The sequence below is a fragment of the Pyxicephalus adspersus genome, chromosome 4 (genome assembly GCF_032062135.1).
Source record: "Pyxicephalus adspersus chromosome 4, UCB_Pads_2.0, whole genome shotgun sequence".
In the NCBI taxonomy this organism is placed as follows: domain Eukaryota; kingdom Metazoa; phylum Chordata; class Amphibia; order Anura; family Pyxicephalidae; genus Pyxicephalus; species Pyxicephalus adspersus.
Window position 1 is genome coordinate 348,283 of NC_092861.1, and position 22,421 is coordinate 370,703.

General features: G+C 46.5%; 2 protein-coding genes and 1 long non-coding RNA gene across 3 annotated transcripts in view; 2 read left to right on the plus strand and 1 right to left on the minus strand.

The window, feature by feature from the left end:
- The first annotated feature begins 5,140 nt into the window (after positions 1 to 5,140).
- On the plus strand, positions 5,141 to 12,927 carry TRIM54 (tripartite motif containing 54). Its single transcript, XM_072408635.1, has 8 exons — positions 5,141 to 5,423; positions 7,779 to 7,951; positions 8,070 to 8,241; positions 8,723 to 8,965; positions 9,429 to 9,451; positions 10,432 to 10,556; positions 11,330 to 11,413; positions 11,771 to 12,927. Exons 1-8 carry the CDS (start codon positions 5,256 to 5,258, stop codon positions 11,803 to 11,805), a joined length of 1,023 nt encoding a protein of 340 aa, XP_072264736.1. The 5' UTR covers positions 5,141 to 5,255; the 3' UTR covers positions 11,806 to 12,927.
- Positions 12,928 to 17,029: 4,102 nt separating this feature from the next.
- The window catches only part of LOC140328796 (intraflagellar transport protein 172 homolog), a 32,369-nt gene continuing 26,977 nt past the window's right edge, over positions 17,030 to 22,421 (minus strand). The window contains 7 exon segments of the mRNA XM_072408643.1: positions 17,030 to 17,224; positions 17,691 to 17,754; positions 20,805 to 20,914; positions 21,114 to 21,212; positions 21,290 to 21,419; positions 21,595 to 21,704; positions 21,927 to 22,107. Coding sequence (XP_072264744.1) covers positions 17,030 to 17,224; positions 17,691 to 17,754; positions 20,805 to 20,914; positions 21,114 to 21,212; positions 21,290 to 21,419; positions 21,595 to 21,704; positions 21,927 to 22,107 — 889 coding nt within the window.
- On the plus strand, positions 19,751 to 20,169 carry LOC140327946 (uncharacterized). The gene is made up of 2 exons (XR_011920186.1): positions 19,751 to 20,016; positions 20,102 to 20,169. It is a non-coding gene; the product is annotated as an uncharacterized lncRNA (long non-coding RNA).

Genomic DNA, 22,421 nt, shown 5'->3' on the forward strand with positions numbered 1-22,421 from the left:
GTATGAGGACCTGTCTATTATATGAGGGGTGCCCCCCTGTATGAGGTGGTGTGGGTAGGTGGGTATGAAGTGTCGGTACAAGTGGGGAGCGTCTGTGGATAACATCCCCCAAAGTTTTATCCCTAGGTTATGATTTGAACATGCCCAAAATGAAATAGGAGTTCAGGCATAGGAAGGGTAAAGCCACGTGTAACAGGGAGGTGCGTTTTGATGGGTAGGATTTTTTTATGTTGTAATGATGCCATGGCGATGACAGTTTTGGAAGTGTTAGCCACACATGTCCTTGCACCTACATTTTTTCTTACATACACCACAATGTTACCCAATGTCTGCTGTAACCTCCGTGTCACCTGCCCCTCCTGTCCATTCCCGTGTATCCTGTGTTCCCCTACCTTCAGTGACCCCCGAGTCACCAGTGTTTATTTTCTGGATTTTCTGCTTCTTGACCCCTGGCTTTGATCCTGATCCAGTTTGCTGCCCGCCTCAACCCCGAGGGCCAAAGGCCCAAGGACCACAACCAAGCAACAGCATGCAGTACAACATCCCCACCTCTAGGGGCTGCTGCTTAGATTCTGCACCTTCATAGGGCTCACACCACAATTGGCATTACCCCCTCTAGAGCAGCAATCGCCAACCTTTCAGACCTCTCAGACCACTAAATTCATATCTTGAAATCCTGTGGAGCATAAATATGATTTTTTAAAAAAGATAAATCCATTTGTAAAATGATGATCTTCGTGCCTGGCAAGGACTGTGGCGGCTCTGATTCATTGATCAGCTGACGGTTAGGTGAAGTATTACTGTTGTCACTATTATCATTAGCTGCATCATCTTATCTAATACAGTGAATTTAGTGCAATATAAAGGCAAAAATTGTCATTTAGAATATAAGAATTTATTAGAATAATATTTTTGGTTTAAATAATAAACCCTAAAAATTGTACATATTGTCCAAATATTTCTGTGGACCATCCAAATTATCTTTGCGGACCACCAGACACCCTGAGGCCTTGGGATTGGAGAAAGGCTTCTTAGAGGAAAATATAGATAAAGCATACAGAGAATTCTGGGATTCTTTTATCTGATATTATCTGTCTGACATTACAGATGTTACCTGACAAGGTAGCCAATCCCATCTTACCTTACACTTTTTGGCAAAACACTTTGGGGGGGGGGGGGTCTTTGTTAAATTCTTTTTGTACATAACTAAGTGCTTTTGTGATGGTCATGTTGCTTGGGGATCTAAGGGATTGGGGACTTATTCCCAGTCATGTTGGTTGGAGATCTGGGGATTGGGGACTTGTTCCCGGTCATGTTGGTTGGAGATCTGGGGGTCATGTTGGTTGGAGATCTGGGGATTGGGGGCTTGTTCCTGGTCATGTTGGTTGCAGATCTGGGGACTGGGTACTTGTTCCCCTGTCATGTTCATTGGAGATCTGGAGATTGGGGACCTGTTCCTGGTCATGTTGGTTGGAGATCTAAAGACTGGGGACTTGTTCCTGGTAAAGATAGTTGGAGATCTGGGGATTAGGGACTTTTTCCCTGCCATGTTGGTTGGAGATCTGAGGATTGCGGACTTGTTCGGGTTGCGGTTTTGGGGAATGGGGACTTGTTCCTGGTCATGTGAGTTTGAGAACTGGGGATTGGGGATTTCTTCCTGGTCATGTGGTTTTGAGATCTAGGGATTGGCAACGTGTTCCTGGTCATGTTGGTTGGAGATCTGGGGATAGAGGACATGTTCCTCGTCCATTTTGAAATGCGATCTGGGGACTTTTTCCTGGTATTGTTGCTTGGAGATCTGGGGATTGGGGACTTCTCCTGGGTTCTGTTGGTTGGAGAACTGGCTGATGGGGATTTGTTCTTGGTCCAGTTTGTTGGAGATCTGGGGATTGGGAACTTTTTCCTTGTCATGTTGGTTGGATACCTTGGGATTAGCGACTTGCTCCTGGTCATGTGAATTTGAGAACTGGGGATTGGGGATTTCTTCCTGGGCACGTGGTTTTGAGATCTAGGGATTGGCAACGTGTTCCTGGTCATGTTGGTTGGAAATCTGGGGATAGGGGACATGTTCCTTGTCATTTTGGTATGAGATCTGGGAATTTTTCCTGGTAATGTTGCTTGGAGATCTGGGGATTGGGAACTTCTCCTGAGTTCTGTTGGTTGGAGAACTGGGTAATGGGGATTTGTTCTTGGTCCAGTTTGTTGGAGATCTGGGGATTGGGAACTTTTTCCTTGTCATGTTGATTGGATATCTGGGGATTGGCGACTTGCTCCTGGTCATGTGGGTTGGAGATCTGGGGACTTGTTCCTGATCATGTTGGTTTAGGATCTGGGGATTGGGGACTTGTTCCTGATCGTGTTGGTTTAAGATCTAGGGATTGGGGAGTTGTTCCTGGTCATGTTGGTTGGAAATCTGGGGACGTGTTCCTGTTTATGTTGGTTGGAGATCTGGGGATTGGGGGCTTGTTCCTGGTCATGTTGGTTGCAGATCTGGGGACTGGGTACTTGTTCCTGGTCATGTTCATTGGAGATCTGGAGATTAGGGACTTGTTCCTGGTCATGTTGGTTGGAGATCTAAAGATTGGGGACTTGTTCCTGGTAAAGATAGTTGGAGATCTGGGGATTAGGGACTTTGTCATTGGGGACTTGTTCCTGGTCATGTTGGTTGGAGATCTAAAGATTGGGGACTTGTTCCTGGTAAAGATAGTTGGAGATCTGGGGATTAGGGACTTGTTCTTGGTCTTGTTGGTTGGAGATCTGTTGATTGGGGACTTGTTCCTGGTCATGTTGGTTGGATATCTTGGGATTATGGACTTGCTCCTTGTCATGTGGGTTGGAAATCTGGGGATTGGGAACTTGTTCCTTGTCATGTTGGTTGGAGATTTGGGGACTGGAGACTTGTTCCCGATCATGTTGGTTTAAGAAATTGGGATTAGGGACTTGTTCATGGTCATGTTGGTTGAAGATCTGGGGGCTTGTTCCTTGTCATGTGGGTTGCAGTTCTTGGGATTGCAGACTTGTTCTTGGTCATGTGGGTTTGAGATGTGGGGATTGGGGACCTCTTCCTGTTCATGTGGTTTTGAGACCTGGGGATTGGCAACGTGTTCCTGGTCATGTTGGTTGGAGATATGGGGATTGGCAACGTGTTCCTGGTCATGTTGGTTGGAGATATGGGGATTGGGGACTTTTTCCTAGTGATGGTTGGAGATCTAAGGATTTGGGGACTTGTTTCTGGTCATGTTGGTTGGAGATCCGGGGATTTGGAACTTCTCCTTGGTTCTGTTAGTTGGAGAAGTGGGTAATGGGGATTTGTTCTTAGTCCAGTTGTTCGGAGATCTTGGGATTGGGGACTTGTTCCTGGTAATGATAGCTGGAGATCTGAGGATTAGGGACTTGTTTCCGTTCTTGTTGGTTGGATATCTGGGTATTATGGACTTGTTCCTGGTCATGTTGGTTGGAGATCTGGGGATTGGGGACTAATTCCTTGTCACGTTGTTGGAGATCTGTTGGAGATCTGGGGATTGGGGACTTGTTCCTGGTCATGTTGGTATAAGATCTGGGGAATGGAAACTTGATTATGGTCATGTTCATTAGATATCGGGGCATTTGGGGTGATTTTTCTAGGCCATGACACACTATGTAACAATAAAAGACAAATTTGTGCTTTTTTGAATCAGATCACACACAGTTGAACATTTTTACAGTCTCCGCTCCTAAACTAAAATTGCTTCCTGTGATTTCCCCGCAAAATGTGAACTTCACACAATTTTTATTAGAAGCTGCAGAAAGTTAGACAGAGCTCTGCCTCATTTCCTGGAGGACAGCTCTCATCATCTAGCCCCCTCCTTCCCCAGCCTGGCTGTCCTACTGACTGCTTTTGCAAACCCAGATATTACTTTGTGAAAGTGGCAGTAACAACACGGGGCCTGATTTATCAAACCTCTATATAGCTGGAGAAGACAGACTATCATGGGAGTACCTGGGTGATCCAGCAAACCTGGAATGGATTTCCTAAAATTTGCTACTGTTTGGCACATGTTTTCAATCCTGGACCACATCCAGATTTGCTGGATCTCCCAGGTTCAGCCATGATACTTCTTTTCCAGTCTTGGAGAGGTTTGATAAATCAGATCCAATGCCGGTGGAGGCAACTGAGCTGTGGGAGGGACCTCACTGGCCCCACCTACTAAATTTTGCATTTATCTACAGAAGGGGGTGGGGATCAGACCAGTCACCCTGCACAAGAAGAGAGAGCAGCAGTGACTGGTCTTCAGGAAGGGCCCCATTGGTTGCCGGCAGATCTGAAAGAAATACACAAAGTATTTCAAGGTTCAAATAAGAACACACATGGCTCTTGTACTATTATTAATGATATAGCGCCAACATATTACACAGCTCTGTTTACTACATAGATATATAGATATTATTTTCTTATTTGGGATTTTATTAGGTTTTAATTTTCCTGTTTGTGTCCCCTCAGGGAATTTTTACTTCCTCAATGCAAAGTCCTCTCACTCTCCTCAATGCAAGGTGTCCCCATTGGAAGATTTCCTCTCCTCAATGCAAGGTGTCCCCATTGGAAGATTTCCTCTCCTCAATGCAAGGTGTCCCCATTGGAAGATTTCCCCTCTCTGTGACAATCATACTATTGGAATTCCTGAGTGACGGAGGAATCGGTCACCGTCTATCATTTCCATGGTAAATATACGTGGATTCACCGTCCATGATGGGTGAATGTTTTGTGTTCCTCTGGGGGGACGTGGAAGTGTATTTGTGTCTTTGTTATTTTTGCGAGTCATTGTGTGAGTCAGTGTCACCTGCTGCAATGTATGACAGCTGCGTGTCCCCGGGGACGTGGAAGTGTATTTGTGTCTTTGTTATTTTTGCGAGTCATTGTGTGAGTCAGTGTCACCTGCTGCAATGTATGACAGCTGCGTGTCCCCCTCCTCCTCCCATCAGGGGTCCATCTTATCCAAAAAGCTAAAAATACCCCCAGGAATTCTCCCGGACCCCTCCCATGGGTTCCATTAACACTGTCTGGGCAGCCGGCCTGGTATAGCAGGGACAGTGGGTCAGGGCCATAATAAGCCCTTGGCAAGAAGGGGGTTAAAGATTCCCCCTCCCCAATCGCTGAGTGATCGGACCCTCTATAGTCAGGAACAGTGTGTGCCCAGTCTGTGCCCAGTGTGCGCCCACCAAACTGACCACCGACCGGCCCGTCCAGCTCGCCCTTGTGGTTTGCCTCCTGCCAGGGAATGAATTTTGCCGTAGGGTTCAAATCTTTAGGGGGGGACACCCAGACCATGGACAACCTGGAGAAGCAGCTGATATGTCCCATCTGCCTGGAGATGTTCACCAAACCCGTGGTCATCCTGCCCTGCCAGCATAACCTGTGCCGCAAGTGTGCCAACGACATCTTCCAGGTACTGTCGTGGGATGGGGGGGTCGCTGGTAATAACTCATCACTTACCCCCCCCATCCATCCTTCTCCTGTATAAGTTTTATTATCTGTTGATCCTGCCAGAGGCGGTAAAACCACCAGCCAATTACAAGGCCACTTCCTTTAACAGGGTGACAACACTGTTGTAAATTGAAATTGCACAGCAGTGTTGTCACCCCAGTCTTACATGGATATTTTAGGTGGACCTGCCACCTGCCCGGTGTTCTGATTCTCAGCCCATAATACTTTCTGTATCACTGAGCTGCATGCATGCTTGTTTCCTGTGTGTGACTGACACTACTGGCCCCTAGGGCCCAGGTTCTGCTACAATACAGACATACATTGCCAATGCATTTGGACCTTTCTCTACGTTTTTCTGCTCTACAAATCCCGGGCTCATAGGAAGGGGTGATGATGTCACTGCTGCCCCCAGCCTTGGGATGACATCAGTTAGTAGGGTCAATAGATAGCATTCTGATTGGCTGGTGGTTGGTAAGGGCAGTAAAACCCCAGACAATGACAATGCTTCCTATTATTGACCAGCGGTAATATGTAATCAAGACAAATCGCAGGTCCATGAAAGCCAATGTGTTGTGTGTTTACATGCAGTGACACACACTGACCACAAGTCTTCTGTGCCAATCCAGACAGTCACATGGCAGCCCACATCATCTCTCAGTGACAGGTCCTCTTTATGTAAATGACAAAGCCTGAATATAACACTGCGGATGCAGCAACAGAAGCCATTAAATGGTGGTCAGAAGGAAGAACGTTCCTTTATATGATAGTTACAAGGAAGCTGATTCTGGTTGATAGTTGTTGGTTGATTGATGGGTCTTGGGAGGTTAATAGTTGATGGGTGGTTGATGCTACCATCAACCACCCATCAACTAATTAGTAGTTGTTGGGTTATTCATGGGTGTTGGGAGGAGAATGGTGGATGGGTGGTTGATGCTAGATTGATAGTTGTTGGTCGATTGATGGGTGTTGGGTAGTAAATAGTTGATGGGTGGTTGATGGTAGATTGATAGTTGTTGGTTGATTGATGAGTGTTGGGTGGTTGATGGTTGATTGGTAGTTGTTGGTTAATTCATGGGTGTTGGGAGGAGAATGGTTGATTGGTGGTTGATGCTAGATTGATAGTTGGGTAATTGATGGTTGTTGGGTGGTTGACTGGTACTTGTTAGTTGATTGATGAATGTTGGGTGGTTAATAGTTGATGCGATGTTGATGGAAGATTGAAAGTTGTTGGTTGTTTGATGGGTGTTGGGTCGTTGATGGTAGATTGAAAGTCGTTGGTTGGTTGATGGATGCTGGGTGGTTAATAGTTGTTGGGTGGTTGATGGTAGTTGATAGTTGTTGGTTAATTGATGGTTGTTGGGTGGTTGATTGGTAGTTGTTGGGTAATTGATGAGTGTTGGGTGGTTAATAGTTGATGGGTGGTTGATAGTTGATTGGTAGTTGTTGGTTAATTGATGGGTGTTGGGTGGTTGATTGGTAGTTGTTGGGTAATTGATGAGTGTTGGGTGGTTGACTGGTACTTGTTAGTTGATTGATGAATGTTGGGTGGTTAATAGTTGATGCGATGTCGATGGAAGATTGAAAGTTGTTGGTTGTTTGATGGGTGTTGGGTCGTTGATGGTAGATTGAAAGTCGTTGGTTGGTTGATGGATGTTGGGTGGTTAATAGTTGTTGGGTGGTTGATGGTAGTTGATAGTTGTTGGTTAATTGATGGTTGTTGGGTGGTTGATTGGTAGTTGTTGGGTAATTGATGAGTGTTGGGTGGTTAATAGTTGATGGGTGGTTGATAGTTGATTGGTAGTTGTTGGTTAATTGATGGGTGTTGGGTGGTTGATTGGTAGTTGTTGGGTAATTGATGAGTGTTGGGTGGTTAATAGTTGATGGGTAGTTGATAGTTGATTGGTAGTTGTTGGTTAATTGATGGTTGTTGGGTGGTTGATGGTTGACTGGTACTTGTTGGTTAATTGATGGGTGTTGGGTGGTTGATTGGTAGTTGTTGGGTAATTGATGAGTGTTGGGTGGTTGACTGGTACTTGTTAGTTGATTGATGAATGTTGGGTGGTTAATAGTTGATGCGATGTCGATGGAAGATTGAAAGTTGTTGGTTGTTTGATGGGTGTTGGGTCGTTGATGGTAGATTGAAAGTCGTTGGTTGGTTGATGGATGTTGGGTGGTTAATAGTTGATGGGTGGTTGATGGTACATTGAAAGTTGTTGGTTGATTGATGGGTGGTTAATAGTTGATGAGTGAATGACGACTGCCATACTAACAATACACCCACCGGCCACCCACTAATGAATTGTTTTCCTATCTCCAGGCCTCCAACCCACTGTGGCAGTCCCGCGGCTCCAGCACGGTGTCCTCAGGGGGGCGTTTCCGCTGCCCATCCTGCCGCCATGAGGTGGTCCTGGATAGACATGGAGTGTACGGACTGCAGAGGAACCTGCTGGTGGAAAACATCATAGACATCTACAAGCAGGAATCCTCCAGGTAGATCTATTGACCAGCCAAGCCAATCCGTATTCCGTATACAGCAACAGAATTTTGGTTATTGGGGGGGGATGGGTCGGCGCGGTCCGTTCATCATTTTGTCTTTTCTTTTGTCCAGACCTCTGAACACAAAGACAGAACAACACTTAATGTGTGAAGAACACGAGGATGAGAAAATCAACATTTATTGCTTGACCTGTGAGGTGCCCACCTGTTCTATGTGTAAGGTGTTTGGGGCCCACAAGGACTGCGAAGTGGCCCCTTTGTCCAGCATCTACAAAAGGCAGAAGGTACTTCCTGGGGATATTTGAGAGCCCTAACTGGGGACACAATTCATATCTGTGGTTGGTGGACGGGGTCACACCAGTCTATGTTATTATTATTACATTATTAAACAGGATTTATATAGCGCCAACATGTTACGCAGCACTGTACAATAAATAGGGGTTACAAATGACAGACTAATACAGACAGTGACACAGGAGGAGGAGGGGACCCTGCCCCGAAGAGCTTACAATCTAGGAGGTGGGGGAGGTGTCACACAATAGGAGGAGGATATGGAATGGTGGGGAGTAGTGAGGGTTTAGGAGACAGAAGAAGACGGGTAGGTGAGGGGGAAGCGTTGGGTTATAAATGAGCAGAAAGTAGGAGCAAGCCGAATAGGACGAGGAGACCATTCCAGAGAGTCGGGGCAGCTCTAGAGAATCATTCACCCTCCATCTTTGGATATTCACCCCGGTGAATATCACATGAGCTATGTAACACCTCTCTCTTGTGCAGGACAACAGTCGCAGGCAGAAGCAGCACCTGAGTCAGAGATTTGACTCTCTCTATAATATCCTGGAGGAGAGGAAGAAGGAATTATTGCAGGTGATCGCGCGGCAGCAGGAGGAGAAGCTGCAGTATGTGCGTGGGCTGATCCGCAAACATGGCGACCACCTGGAGGTCACTTCCAAGCTTGTCGAGACTTCCATACAGTCCATGGATGAGCCGCAGATGGCTGCCTTCCTGCAGGTTCAGACCTACTTTATTCTTTCATTATTAGGGGAATATTCAGGTGTGTGTGTGTGTGTGGGGGGGGTAAAAATGTGTGTATGCCCTGTCTGTGGTCATAGAGGGTACAAGCCCCAGAGGGTTCCGATCTGCCTCTGTGGGTGTTATTGCACCTTCATGGGTTCTGAGAGGGTTCTAATCTGCTCCTGTGGGTTTATACATTAGGGAGGCCCTAAAAGAGACACTCTAAGCTAAGGAAAACCTCTAAAGCCCTTAGGGGGTGGATCCTTTGTATTGGTCCCACCCCTGAGGAGCCCAGTAGATACCACAAGCTTGTAAAATAAAATCTAGAAAGATTTGGTCGCTCCACTCTGCATCTACTGACGGTTTGAAGTGGAGTTATGGCTGAAGGGGACTTTTGTTGGATGACAGAATTGTGAAAAGTTATATATCTGAGGATCTGACTTTTTTTTTCTTTCCACAGCAAGCCAAAGAGCTGATAAAAAAGTAAGTATGAGCCGTGTGCTCATTTCAGATATCTATAAAAGTCTAATTGACAGCTAAAGATATATTTGACTGTCAGTACTTACCTGACCCATTCTTCTGGTGAACGCTTGTTCTGTGGCTGGTGGCACCATGCTGATTACTATGTGTGGTGGGCGAGCATTATAGCTGGGGGATCGGATTGGCCCACAGCCCAATGCCCATGATGTGGTTCACTCTTGTTGAACATGTTTCTGTAGTTTTCTGTTGATGACCACTTACTGCCTGGCCCTTCTAGCTGCTGTCCACCCTCTGCTTGAGGTTCACCACCCGCTCACCTCTGACCCCATTGATACAAGGACTTGTGTTCTGACCACTCTCCTGACCTCTTGGTAACCTTTGACCTGCCCATCCTTTGGTTTCCTTATCCTTCCTGGGTTTCTGTTCTTGCTCCTGGTCAGTCCTACGTCAGATGCCATCCCTTCTGCTCTCAGCTCTTGGGGGCATCCCATTAATGTGATGGTACTACTTGCCCCTTGAGTCAGGGGTTAATATAGGGAAAACAGGTGGTGATGATTTGGGGATGGGCACCTCACCCACACAATAGACCCCAATTTGTTTTTGGTGCTGTAATGATAAGACTTTGTCCACATGGGTTCCCTGTGTCTTACCACACTCCCTGGAGGTAGCCAATGGGCTGGTGGCATGTGATGTGTCCTGATCATTGGAGGCCACGCTCACTGTGACTGTCCCTTTTTTTGCCAGTAGAATGGCTGCCTCCGGCATTTTGGGTGCCAGAACTGACACCAAATGTTGAGCATCACCTACCTACGTCCATGTTGGGTGGCATGAAGTCCTCCAGGGTGCTCAGTGATATATACCCCACATAGTGATATATATTCCCCCAGCCATAGAAGGGGAAGTCCAGCATTTGGGGCAAGTGCCCGCCTGGGGTCTTCCCTATTGTGTACTGCTCTCCATATTTCTCTTCATTCTATCTCCAGGATCACCGACATGTCCAAGGTCTCCACGATAGACCGGCCTGACCCCGGATATGAGAACATGGACCACTTCTGTGTCAACGTGGACTGTGTGTCTGAGATGCTAAGAACCATTGAATTTTGTTCAGGTATGTCGGGGTCAATAAATATGGCTGGAGGGGGGGCAGACAGCTAACACCCCCCTGTATATGCTCTGACCTTTGGGGGTGAGGGGTCATAAGTACATCCATGGGGGTGAGATGGAGGAAAACTTTACATGAAGGATTGAAAGAAAAATAGAAATGATTGTAGGAGAAAGTCATACCTATAATATGGGGGGGGTCATATCTATATTATAGGGGGGTCATATCTATAATATGGGGGGGTCATATCTATAATATAGGGGGGGTCATATCTATATTATAGGGGGGTCATATCTATAGTATGAGGGGTTCATATCTATATAATGGGGGGTCTTATCTATAATATAGGGGGGCTCATATCAATAATATAGGGGGGGGGTGATATCTATAATATGAGGGGGACTGTGGGGTTTAGACATGGTCAGAGATGATATTTAGTGTATCTCAGGTCTGCTGAATCCAGAAATGACATCAGTTTCATTGAATTGGCTCTAGTTCTTGTGATACAGGAATCGGAATTTCATTTGCCTTCTTTTTATTCATACATTATTATTATTCAACATTACAGAATTTGTGAAACAAGCATATCTTGTATATTTTGGTATTAGGCTGGGGCCCCGAGATAAGTATTGGGCCCCCCATATGGTATGTGTCAGTGTACCTATGGTATGCGGAGAGCCCAGAAATCATCATAATGATTGTTATTTGTGTGCTGGGAATGGAAAAGAATCGTTACAAGAAACACAAGTGGCATTAATTCCACACATATTTATCATCAGGTACGCAGGGAGAGGATGAGGATGACGCCTTTGATGCAGAAGAATCAGAAACAACGGAGGAAGAGAGAGGCGAGCCTACAGACGGTGAGATCTAAATCTCAGCTATTCTAATTCGGGGTTCCTCCAGACGTTAATAGGGGTTCCTTAAATCATGGCTGGTTGACCTCCCATTGGATGATGCCAAAGTAGTTATGGGGCGACACCACTTGGTAGACTATTCCGGCCACCACTGGGGAAGGAGGAGTCTTTCCATCAGCCACCACCGGGGGGCGGGATTTCTTTACACTGACCCCCAATAAACTGGCTTTAGCAGGGGATCCCCAAGACCTGAAATGTATAAAGAAATCCTCGGGGGTTGGGAAAGGCTGACCTAGCTCTATGTCTGAGATTGATGGGGTGTCCCCGAATGTTTTCATAATTCCTCCATTTTCTCTCTTACAGATTCTGCTGCAAGGCAAAGAACTGCAACTCCCTAACATGGCGACCTTGGGGCAGTCTAGTGGGGTACCTGTGGGGGTGCCCAGGGGGTGTAATATTATGGGGTCTATTTATAAAGGGGAGAATATAAGATGTGACTTTTTTAATTTCCCCCCTCCAGCTAATAAATATCTGACTTTTTGTGATCACAATAACTCCCTTCCCCTCTGTGTCCCCGGGGTGATCACTATACCCCCCTCTGTGTCCCCGTGGTGATCACTATACCCCCTCCTGTGTCCCCAGAGTGATCACTATACCCCCCTTTCCCCTCTGTGTCCCCGGGGTGATCACTATACCCCCCCTCTGTGTCCCCAGAGTGATCACTATACCCCCCTTTCCCCTCTGTGTCCCCGGGGTGATCACTATACCCCCCTTTCCCCTCTGTGTCCCCGGGGTGACCACTATACCCCCCTTTCCCCTCTGTGTCCCCGGGGTGATCACTATACCCTCCTCCCCTCTGTGCCCCGGGGTGATCACTATACCCCCCTTTCCCCTCTGTGTCCCCGGGGTGATCACTATACCCCCCTTTCCCCTCTGTGTCCCCGGAGTGATCACTATGTCATACTCCTCTTTCTGCAGCTTTCCCTGGTGTGACCTCCCGCTGTGATTGGTGTATATTACCCCCCCCTGTGACCCCGGGGTGGTATGATGGGCAGATGAAGATCTCTCCTCCCCCCCCCCGGAGTTTATTCTCAGCAGAGAGCTTTTTGGTTTATTTTTTTTGTTTATAAAATATTTGTAGTTTTGGTCTTCGGAGGGGTTTGGGGTTTATCCCCCTTCTTGCCCCGTTTTTGTTATATAAAATGCTGTAATGAACACATGTGAGTCCTGAGGGGGCACTCCGCTCATATCACCCCTCTGCTCTGTACATATTCTATTAGAGTGTTTGGTATATACGAATAGGACCTGGTGATCCTGCCAGAAATCCACTGAGCTGATAACTTCCTGTGCACTCTGGATGTACTGCACTGACATCTCAGACATCGGCCCCACAACCTACAGGGAGGAATTCTGAGGGCCCCAGGCTTGGAGTCAGCTGATATCTGTTGGGGGGTCTGATGATGTAGATGGGGGTCACGTGTCCCCAGTGAGATCATTGTAATAAAAACATTATGATACCAGGTGAAGTCTCATTTATTGGGGGAGGGGGGCATTGTATTACTGGCAAGGTTACCCCGAATATCAATCTACATGACAACCAAATCCATCATTTCATCATCTGCCCCACCCCCAGCCTCCTCATCATTAAATCTGCCCCCCGGCCTCCCTTTCATTAAATCTGCCCCCCCTGGCCTCCTCTTCATTAAATCTGGCCCTCAGCCTCCCCTTCAATTATTCTGCCTCCTGGGCCCCCCTTCATTAAAATCTGCCCCTTGGCCTATCCCTCAATAAATCTGCCCTCTGGCCTCCTGTTCAGCCTCCTCTTCATTAAATCTGCCCCACCCAGCCTCTCTTTCCTGGCCTCGCCTTCAGTTAGAGCTCCACCTCATTTCCTGATTGGAGGACATGCAGCCTCATTTAGCTCCTCCCTCCCCAGCCAGACTGACCCTACCACTTTCAACCATTGGATTTCAGTTCTTCCAATCATGGAAGCTCAGCAGGCTGGGTACAGCCACTCCCCCAGACTGATAACCACCTATTAGGTGTTGTGATATTTGCATAACCCCTCCTATAAGCCCACCCACTCAGAGCCAGATTTATATTTTTTCTCCGCCTGGGCCTCCTAAGGAGGAACTAAACTTTAAAAAAACAAACCATAATGTATTTATTGCAGAAGGGACAAGCCAGGTCTGTAACAAAACACACTTACCTATCTGGTCACAATATTTAGTGTACACTTACCTATCCTCCCTCCACTTACCTGATACTGTCCAAGGTTCGGCCGGACTGGGATGACAGAACATGCGGATACATAAAGGGAGGTATCAGTGACAACAAACACCAAGACAAAGCAAACAGACATCCCAGGAGTGCTCTGATACCCTGGGGCATCATCGTACCACAAACACAACAGGACAATGGGGGGTACGAGAGAGAGGTGGTGCAAGAGAAGCATGAAGGGTGTCATCTACATCAAATAGACACGCCCATCGCTGAATGGGGGGGTGCACGTAAAACATTTGTCCTCCACCTGGAATGCCATCTCTACCCCCCTGTGGTCTGATAACAATTCACAGAACTGGGAAATGTGACACTATGCAGACTTCCTGACACCAAGGATGGGATTATACAGACTTCCTGACATCCAGGGTAGAATGATTCCGACTTCCTGGTCCTGGATTCCTATCCGCAGTGTTACAATCTATGGTAATAGAATAAAGGAGTAAGCGCCATGTGGGAAGAAATGCCGAAGATTTCACACACTGCTAGAACTAAAGAAACAGCATAGGGAGCTAGGGAACATCTGAAAATGAAGTCGCACCTTGGGGTCCTCTCTCTGTCACAGGAGTTCTAATAGAGACTACTGTAGTAGTTGCCAAGCCATTTAGTAATTTAGTATAAGAATAAAGAAAGGAAAAGATGGCTTTTTCTGGCAGACTAATTATTATAAAATAACCCTTATTTATAACAATGTACAAAAAGCATAATTATGATTCAAACAATATTGACTGGACAATAGGCATTATAGTACCCCGTAGGGAAATTTAGAGAGTACACAATAGATTAGACATATGCACCTCATCAGTCTTTAAACACCAAAATATGGGCAGATCGTATCACTTATGAGGATTAGTATACAGTTACCGTCTCATACCCGACGCGTTTCGCCCAATATGGGCTTTTTCAGGGGAAATAAAGAGACCCCAATGCATTAGAGGATTGTGGTCAGAGAAGATAGTAATCAATCTCATAAAGTGGCCAAATGGATTTGTATATTCTGATCACCAATGTGTGGAAGATGAATGGAATGGAATTAGTATGTACTTAGTATATTAGGGGATGTAGCTTCAAAGTATACAACTTCCATAAGGTAGATATCTGTTTTTTAGACGGCTGCCGCCGGCTTGCTCCACGTCTTAACCACTTCAACAATTCAGGACCAATAAGCACTCTCTTGATACATATTTGGTGGAACAATCAGCAATATATATAATCCCACTACTCTATCAGGAACAAAATAAAGTACATGGATATTACCTATGAAAATTTCAACAACAAGAAAACACCACAGATATCACTAGAATATGGCTATAACAATTTATAACAAAACCCCCCTCGCACAATTTGTTAATTCAATCCGTATATATTTTATTCACGTTCGGATATCTGCCCTATCAAAGTTGTATACTTAGCTACATCCCCTATTATACAAAGTACATAATAAATACATTCCATTCATCTTCTATGCTTCCACACATAAGCATCGGTGATCAAAATATCCAAAACCATTTGGCCACTTCATGAGAATATTTACTTTCTTCTCTGACCACAATCTTGCATGAGGTCTCTTTATCCCCAGACGAAGTCCATCTCAGGCGAAACGCGTCGGGTATGAGACAGTAACTATATACTAATAATCATAATTGATACGATCTGCCTATATTTTGGTGTTTAAAGACCAATAAGGAGCAAATGTCCAATCTATTGTGTACACAGAGTCTCTATATTGTCAAGTCAATATTGTTTGAATCATAATTATGCTTTCTTGCATTGTTTATAAACAAAAGGTTATTTTAAAAGTTTCACAATACCTAGTCTGCCAGAAAAAGCCATAGCTGACACTATTACACAACATACGGAGACCTCACACAGGTGCACAGTCACCCTGAAGTCTTCCCATCCATGCACAGTCACCCCACCTCAAATCTTGCCGTCCATGCACAGTCTGCCCCAAGTGTTTCGTCCATGCAGAGTCACCCTCCCAAATCTTTCCGTCCATTCACAGCCTCCCCGTCTATACACAAGTCACCTGCAAATCTCCCCGTCTATGCACTGTCCCCCCCAAGTCTTTCCATCCATGTTCCCGTCCATCCAGTCTCCCCATCCATACACAGTCCCCCTGGCCCCCCAAGTGTTCAAGTCCATGCACAGTCACCCTCAAGTCTTTCCGCCCATGCACAGTCACCCCACTAAAATTTTCCCGTCCATTCACAGTCTCCTGGTCCATACACAGTCCAGGGGGTTCCTTTTCATGCACAGTTCCCCTCAAGTCTTTGGACGTTACACTAACGGGTCTGTAGTTACCTGGTAATGACTTTGCTTTCCTTTTCCCACTACATACCTCCCATCCTATTGTGTGTGAAATTCCCCCACTTATTAGATTGTAAGCTCTTCGGGGCAGGGTCCTCTCCTCCTGTATCACTGTCTGTATTAGTCTGTCATTTGCAACAACTATTTAATGTACAGCGCTGCGTAATATGTTAGCGCTATATAAATCCTGTTTATTAATAATAATAATAATAATAATAATAATAATAAGAACCACATTGGCCTTACACCAATCCATTTGTACCTTGCCAGTGACTAAAGAATCCCTAAAAATTAGAAATAATGGCTTTGAAATAACTGAGCTCAGCTCTTTGAGGACACGTGGATGTAGTCCATCAGATCCTGGTGCTTTGTCAGCCTTAATTTTTCCCAGCTGTTTCTCAATCATATAAATTCTGAGCCATTGTGACCCATTTAAGGCAGTGACATTGCTATTATGAATTTAGACTTGTGCTCTGCCATTTTCCTTCGTGTACACAGAGCTAAAAAAGGTGTTTAGTAAATCTGCTTTGTCTTTATTCCCATTTACCAACCCAGCGACATCCTTTAAGGGGCCTACATGCTCAGATCTGAAATTTTTGCTATTAATATATTTGAAATTTTTGGGGGGGGGTTTGACTTACTTTCCTTTACAATCTGTCATTCATTTTGAGGATTTGCACATTTTATCTCTTGTGTGTCAGGTGACCTCAGTGCTTAGGCACTCCTGTCCAGCCCTCTATCGCTGTACACTAGGTAGGTCCCTTCAATGCCCCCATGTGGTAAAACAATCCGTCACAGGTTTATATAGCAATGGGGAAGGGGCGGAGTTTGTATTTCAGACGGCGGCCAGTGTGTCTGTCAGGATTGGTCGCTGATTTGTCCTCCCAGCGCCTCGTTCTCAGCCACACCCCCCACACCCACATTCTGTCACTGTGATAGGTGGAGCCAATAGTGCCCCACCCCTGGCTTTTGCGTTCCCCGTCATTTGCGTGTGACGTCACTAGTCAGCGCTGCACCCCTCAGCTGACAGGACTACCGAGAACCGGGAATACCGAGTGAGGCGCGGCCTAGTGCACCGTGTAACCGAGAGTGTGAGGTGAGGGCCCCGGGAGGGCGGTGTGTGCAGTCCCTCTCCCTTACCTGTTTAGCCGCTATCTCTATACATTTCTCCCACTGTCCTCGGTCTGCATACATATCAAGACCAGCCATAACATCGACTCCAACCAGCTGAGGAATGAAAAATGTCACTGTTAGGTAGTTCGGATGGGGGGTGCACAGCTCATAGGGACAGAGAAGGTATGAGGGCAGAATAAGATAAAAAAGCATTATCAGGGGTATGGGGGGAGATCACATAGGGGTGGTGAGGGAAGGGTGGGCAGTTTAGGATAGAGGGGTATTATTAGAAGGTCTCTCAGATGGGGGCTGTACAGCTAGAAGAGGTGGAGGGGGCGATGATTAGAGGTTATAAGGAGATCACATAAAGGCTCAGAAGTGGAAGTGTGGGAAGGATTCGCAGATAGTTTTATGAACTGATGTAACAGTGACAGCCATGTTGGCAGTACCAGGGGTACAGGGCTCTATGCCAGGGCAATAATCACATAATCAATGGCAGCTATTACATATACATACAATATTTTACTGCATGGAAGATAGGAAAGAGAAGGAAATAGGCAGCTTGGACATAATATCTCACCGAATCGACTTTTCCCTGGTTCTTCAGGTAGTCCTTGTATCTCTCATCCACATACTGCTCATACCTGGAACAAGGAGAAGGTTTAAAACTTAAATAAAGAACCGTGGTTGCCGACAGACCACTAAATTTACCGCCTCCGGAGCGTGCAGTCTGCGATGGGAGAGCGGGCAGGTTGTGTTCAGGGACAGCCCACCCACCGCCCCGAGCCTATAATGTCTCTGGGAGACGCGATTCGCTACTCTGGCCAGTGTGTCCCCCCAGCAGGGTCCTTCTCCTGACCCCGCTCAGGGGTGCACTGGCCAGCGCTGCGGACCACCGGTAGGTGACCGCTGGTATAGAAGATTCCCACGGGGCCCCCTGAAGTTGGGGTAGGGAAGTAATGACAGAACAGTGGGTACCCCAGATCTGAGCGCATCATTAAAAAAAGAAGGCAACTGCACCCTGGGGGGTATTGATGGAAGTGGTTACTACATGGAGAATCTAAAGATTGTATGAACAGCCCATGTTAGGGGGATGAAATCACATGGTTGTGGTTGCAGGACCGTAGTCATGACCTGTAATATGGGGCAACTTTCAGAGATGTGTAAGACAGGAAATCCATAGGAAATAGTTTAGGACACAATAATATTATTAATAATATTATTATTATTATTAATAATAATAATAAACAGGATTTATATAGCGCCAACATATTACATGGCACTGTACAATAAATAGTTTCAAATGACAAACAGATACAGACAGTGACACAGGAAGAGGAGAGGACCCTGCCCCGAAGAGCTTACAATCTAGGAGGTGGGGGAGGTATCACACAATAGGAGGGGGATATGGAATGGTGGGAAGTAGTGAGGGTATATACATTAACCCCTCAGGGTGTGGGCGTGGCCTCATCTTGCTGTATATTAGGGGGAGGGGTTCTTCGGGTTGTTTTGATTCTCATTGCTGTCTCATATTTTGTTGATCCTTGTGGGGGTATTTTCTGTTTTTCAGGTTTTTCTCCTTAACTTTCTGGCAGAATTTGTGTCGCCATGTCAGAGGGAGATAATAAAGTGACCCCGAGCACCGGCTCTGACCCCAAAGCAGAGAGCGTGGCCTCCATGTCCCCTCCGGTCAGTGCCCCTCCTGCCCAGGAAGAGGAAGAGGAGGAGAGCGAAGACGAGTCTGAGATTCTGGAGGAGTCACCATGTGGACGCTGGCAGAAGAGGCGAGAAGAGGTGAGATTCCTATAGGGGCCCCGGTATTGCGTACATGAATAGAGACTGCATAGAAAACAGTCAGCTGACCCATTGGGGCGGTGCTTACAATGTAACTCCACCCCTATAACAGAATTCTTCCAATTCCCCGCCTACCTGTACCACTGCTGGACACTTAATAAGTATTTGGGGCCTGTGATTGGCTGTTCAATGTCTGTGATAGAAATCCTATAATAGGGATCACTCCCTATTGTATCCTATAATTGCTGTGTAGTCCCTGTGACGTGTCACCCCTTCATTGTACACCCATGTTTGTTTTCTTTGTACTACTCCACACAAGATGATGGTGCTATTTTTATAGAATAATACGCTTTTATCCATTGGTGAGCAGGTTCTACAAGAAGTTTCAGGCTGTAAAATGAGAAGGTTGGCGTGGCGGTGAGGTTGTAGTTCGGTGATGGCTGGGGAGCGGTCACATGATGTATCTACCTGTGGCAGCCCAATAGGGATCGGGGTGTCTGAGCAGCTGCCTGTTGTCAAATCTGCAAACCGGCACAAGGTGTCAGCCACAAGGTGGTGTGCTGGATTGCTGGCTCCCCCTATAGGTGGGGCTGGGTACAGCAACCCAAACCCTGTACAGAAGGGCTCTGAGGTGCTGGTGCTTTGCTTCAGGGAGGGGGGTGCTCTGGGTGTTATAGGTTGTGCTGAGTTTAGGGAGGATTAAGGGGGTAACGAGAGGTATTTATCCACAAATAGTCCATGGTGTCACTGTTGTAGCTGATGTAAATCTTCATACATTCTCTACACATGTAGGGTGTGTGGCTTCTAATATTACCCAACCTGCACCCCCATCTGCTGACTTTGGTGGCGGCGGGCCGGTCAGCCCCAGGTTGGTGGCGGCGGGCCGGTCAGCCCCAGGTTGGTGGCGGCGGGCCGGTCAGCCCCAGGTTGGTGGCGGGCGGGTACCACCAGGAATGACTGTAGTTCCTAATCTGTAATAATGAATTTTGAGTATTTTCCCTCCTCTGCAGGACAAGGTGAAAGCCGTGTTTGATAACCTCATTCAGTTGGAACATTTGAACATTGTGAAGTTCCACAAATACTGGGCAGACGTAAAGGAGAACCGGGCACGGGTAGGTGAACAGTACCAGGGGGTATTCTGATGTTTTGGGGGTTGTGTTCTGTGTTCCCCAGGGTCACTCCGATGTCTCCCCACAGGTCATATTTATCACAGAGTACATGTCATCCGGAAGTCTCAAACAATTTCTCAAGAAGACCAAAAAGAACCACAAGACCATGAATGAAAAGGTAATGATGGGGTGCCCGGTGTACCTACCGCTGTCATTATGGAATGCTGGAACTATCTCTGTAATATGTTCCCGGTGCACCCACATCTCTTCCCCCTCAACACATTGCATCATGTACAATACTACAGAGCACCTCCCCTACATCATATTCCATCTCTGATTTATGCTCCATCCTGTGCAATACTTCTATACACCCCAACCTTCTCCTCTAGTCTGCACTGTCCAATACCAAACACATCTCCTCCACATCCCCTTCCATCTTTACACCTCAGCCTATATTGTACCCATTCCAGCCTCCCCCCTCCACAATATGCTGCGGGTTTCCATTACCCCAATTCTCCTCTGTGTATCACAATCTGCCCCTTCTGTCCCTTTTACCTTTCTGTTCCACATCATCTTCCTCCAGCACCTCTCTGCACATTGTCGTACACACGGCAGATTTTCGCCCGATAATTGGCCGATACCGATTATCGGGCGAGAAAAATTTGCCGTGTGTACGTAGCTTTACAGTATTATATGACCTGCAGACCTCTACAGCTGGATGACACAATCATGGATCCGGAAAGTGTAGACAACCCTTCCTGAGAAATACAATGACCCTCACAGGGAATTACCTGGAATCCAGCTCCTTGGCCACCCTCTTGGCTTTGTTCCATTCCTCTCCATCTATAAAAGCATCAATGGCCTCCTTCACCAGGTCCAGATTCAGATAGAGCTCAGCTGCCTGAGGAGGAGAATCACAGAACACAGAATAAGGTTCAGCCTTCAATAATATTAGACCATTCTTGGTGCAAGAAGCTGAATCTTGGAGAATGGCAGCTTTTATCTGAATTTTCCCACACACTTTTTCCTGTGGTAGGTTCTCCATATTCTAAAGTCAGGTAACACATTGGTATCTGGAATGGCTCATCCTGTGCCCTTACCGAGTTGTGTCTTCCAGCAGAGACCAGCTTGGGACCCACCAAACGGCCAACTTCCAGACTTCTGCTGGGTACCAGGAACTTGATGGACAGTTCAGCTGCCTGCAGGAACAATGGGGACACCATGAATGAGAGAAGGAAGATACACAGAGCAGTGTCAGTGATCACTAACCACGTACCTTCATCCAGCATTTCTCCATTAGGCTCACATTATCCAGATCCTTCACCTTCAGGTAGCAGTCCACCGCTCGAGCATATTCCCCAGCCTGCTCCCACTCGCGAGCCTGTTCAATCAATGCTTCCGTCCCCCTGGCAGGAAAAAGCTTTTCTCATTATTGATGTATAGATAGCAGTATGCAGGTCACAGAAGACAGTGAGCAGTCTTTGCAGATTATATAATAAATGACCTCCTGCTGTGACCAGCAGTCCAGCCACCTTCTCCCATTGATATGTACAGATATATATATAGAACGAAACAGCTCACCTGGCTCCTTTCTTTGTCACCTCTCTCTCATACTCCATTTGTAGCTGCTCCAGCATGGCAGGGACATATTCCTTGCAAATCCGAATGGCATCACTCCACATACCGGCCTCCTGAAGAGTAGAAACCGTGAAACAGGCACACAGAACCCACATCCAGCCCACCAGTAGTCATACAACGTATGGAATTCACAACTTCCCCTGGAATCATATCAGAATTAATATTTTCCATCAAAACTGCCAGCAGTCCAATATTACAAAGCACATGCCCTGACCCCCCAGATCACCAGAAGTCACACACAACATAAAATGATCTCCTTTCACACTAGTTGTCACCTTGTAATGGCGCACAGCAAGCTCTGGTCTTTGGGCACGTAATAGGAACGCTTCCGCCTTCTGATAATCTTTCTGTTCAAATGCAAAGCGAGCTTGTCCCTCCAGAACATCACCGACACTCCCTGGGTCATACAGCTCAGCCACTCTCTGTGCCGAGTCCCAGTCCTGGTTGTGGACATACCTAATAGGCAGAGATAATATTATAAGAAGAGATGACCTGAACATTACATCCATCACCAGATGTATGGATATAAAGAGGACAGATAGATGGAGAGGGAGGTGATAAGAGAAAATAGAGAGAGCAGATGAAGAGAGAGATTGGAGGAGTACGGAGGAGATGGAAAGAGACACAGGAGGCATGCAAAATACAGAAATGGGGATAGATAGGATGGAGGTGCCCATAGAAGCAATGAAGATACAGACAAGACGGAAGAAGGAAACCATGACCAAGATGGTGATAAAGGGCGGAGGAAAGGCTAGAGAGATTGGGGAGAA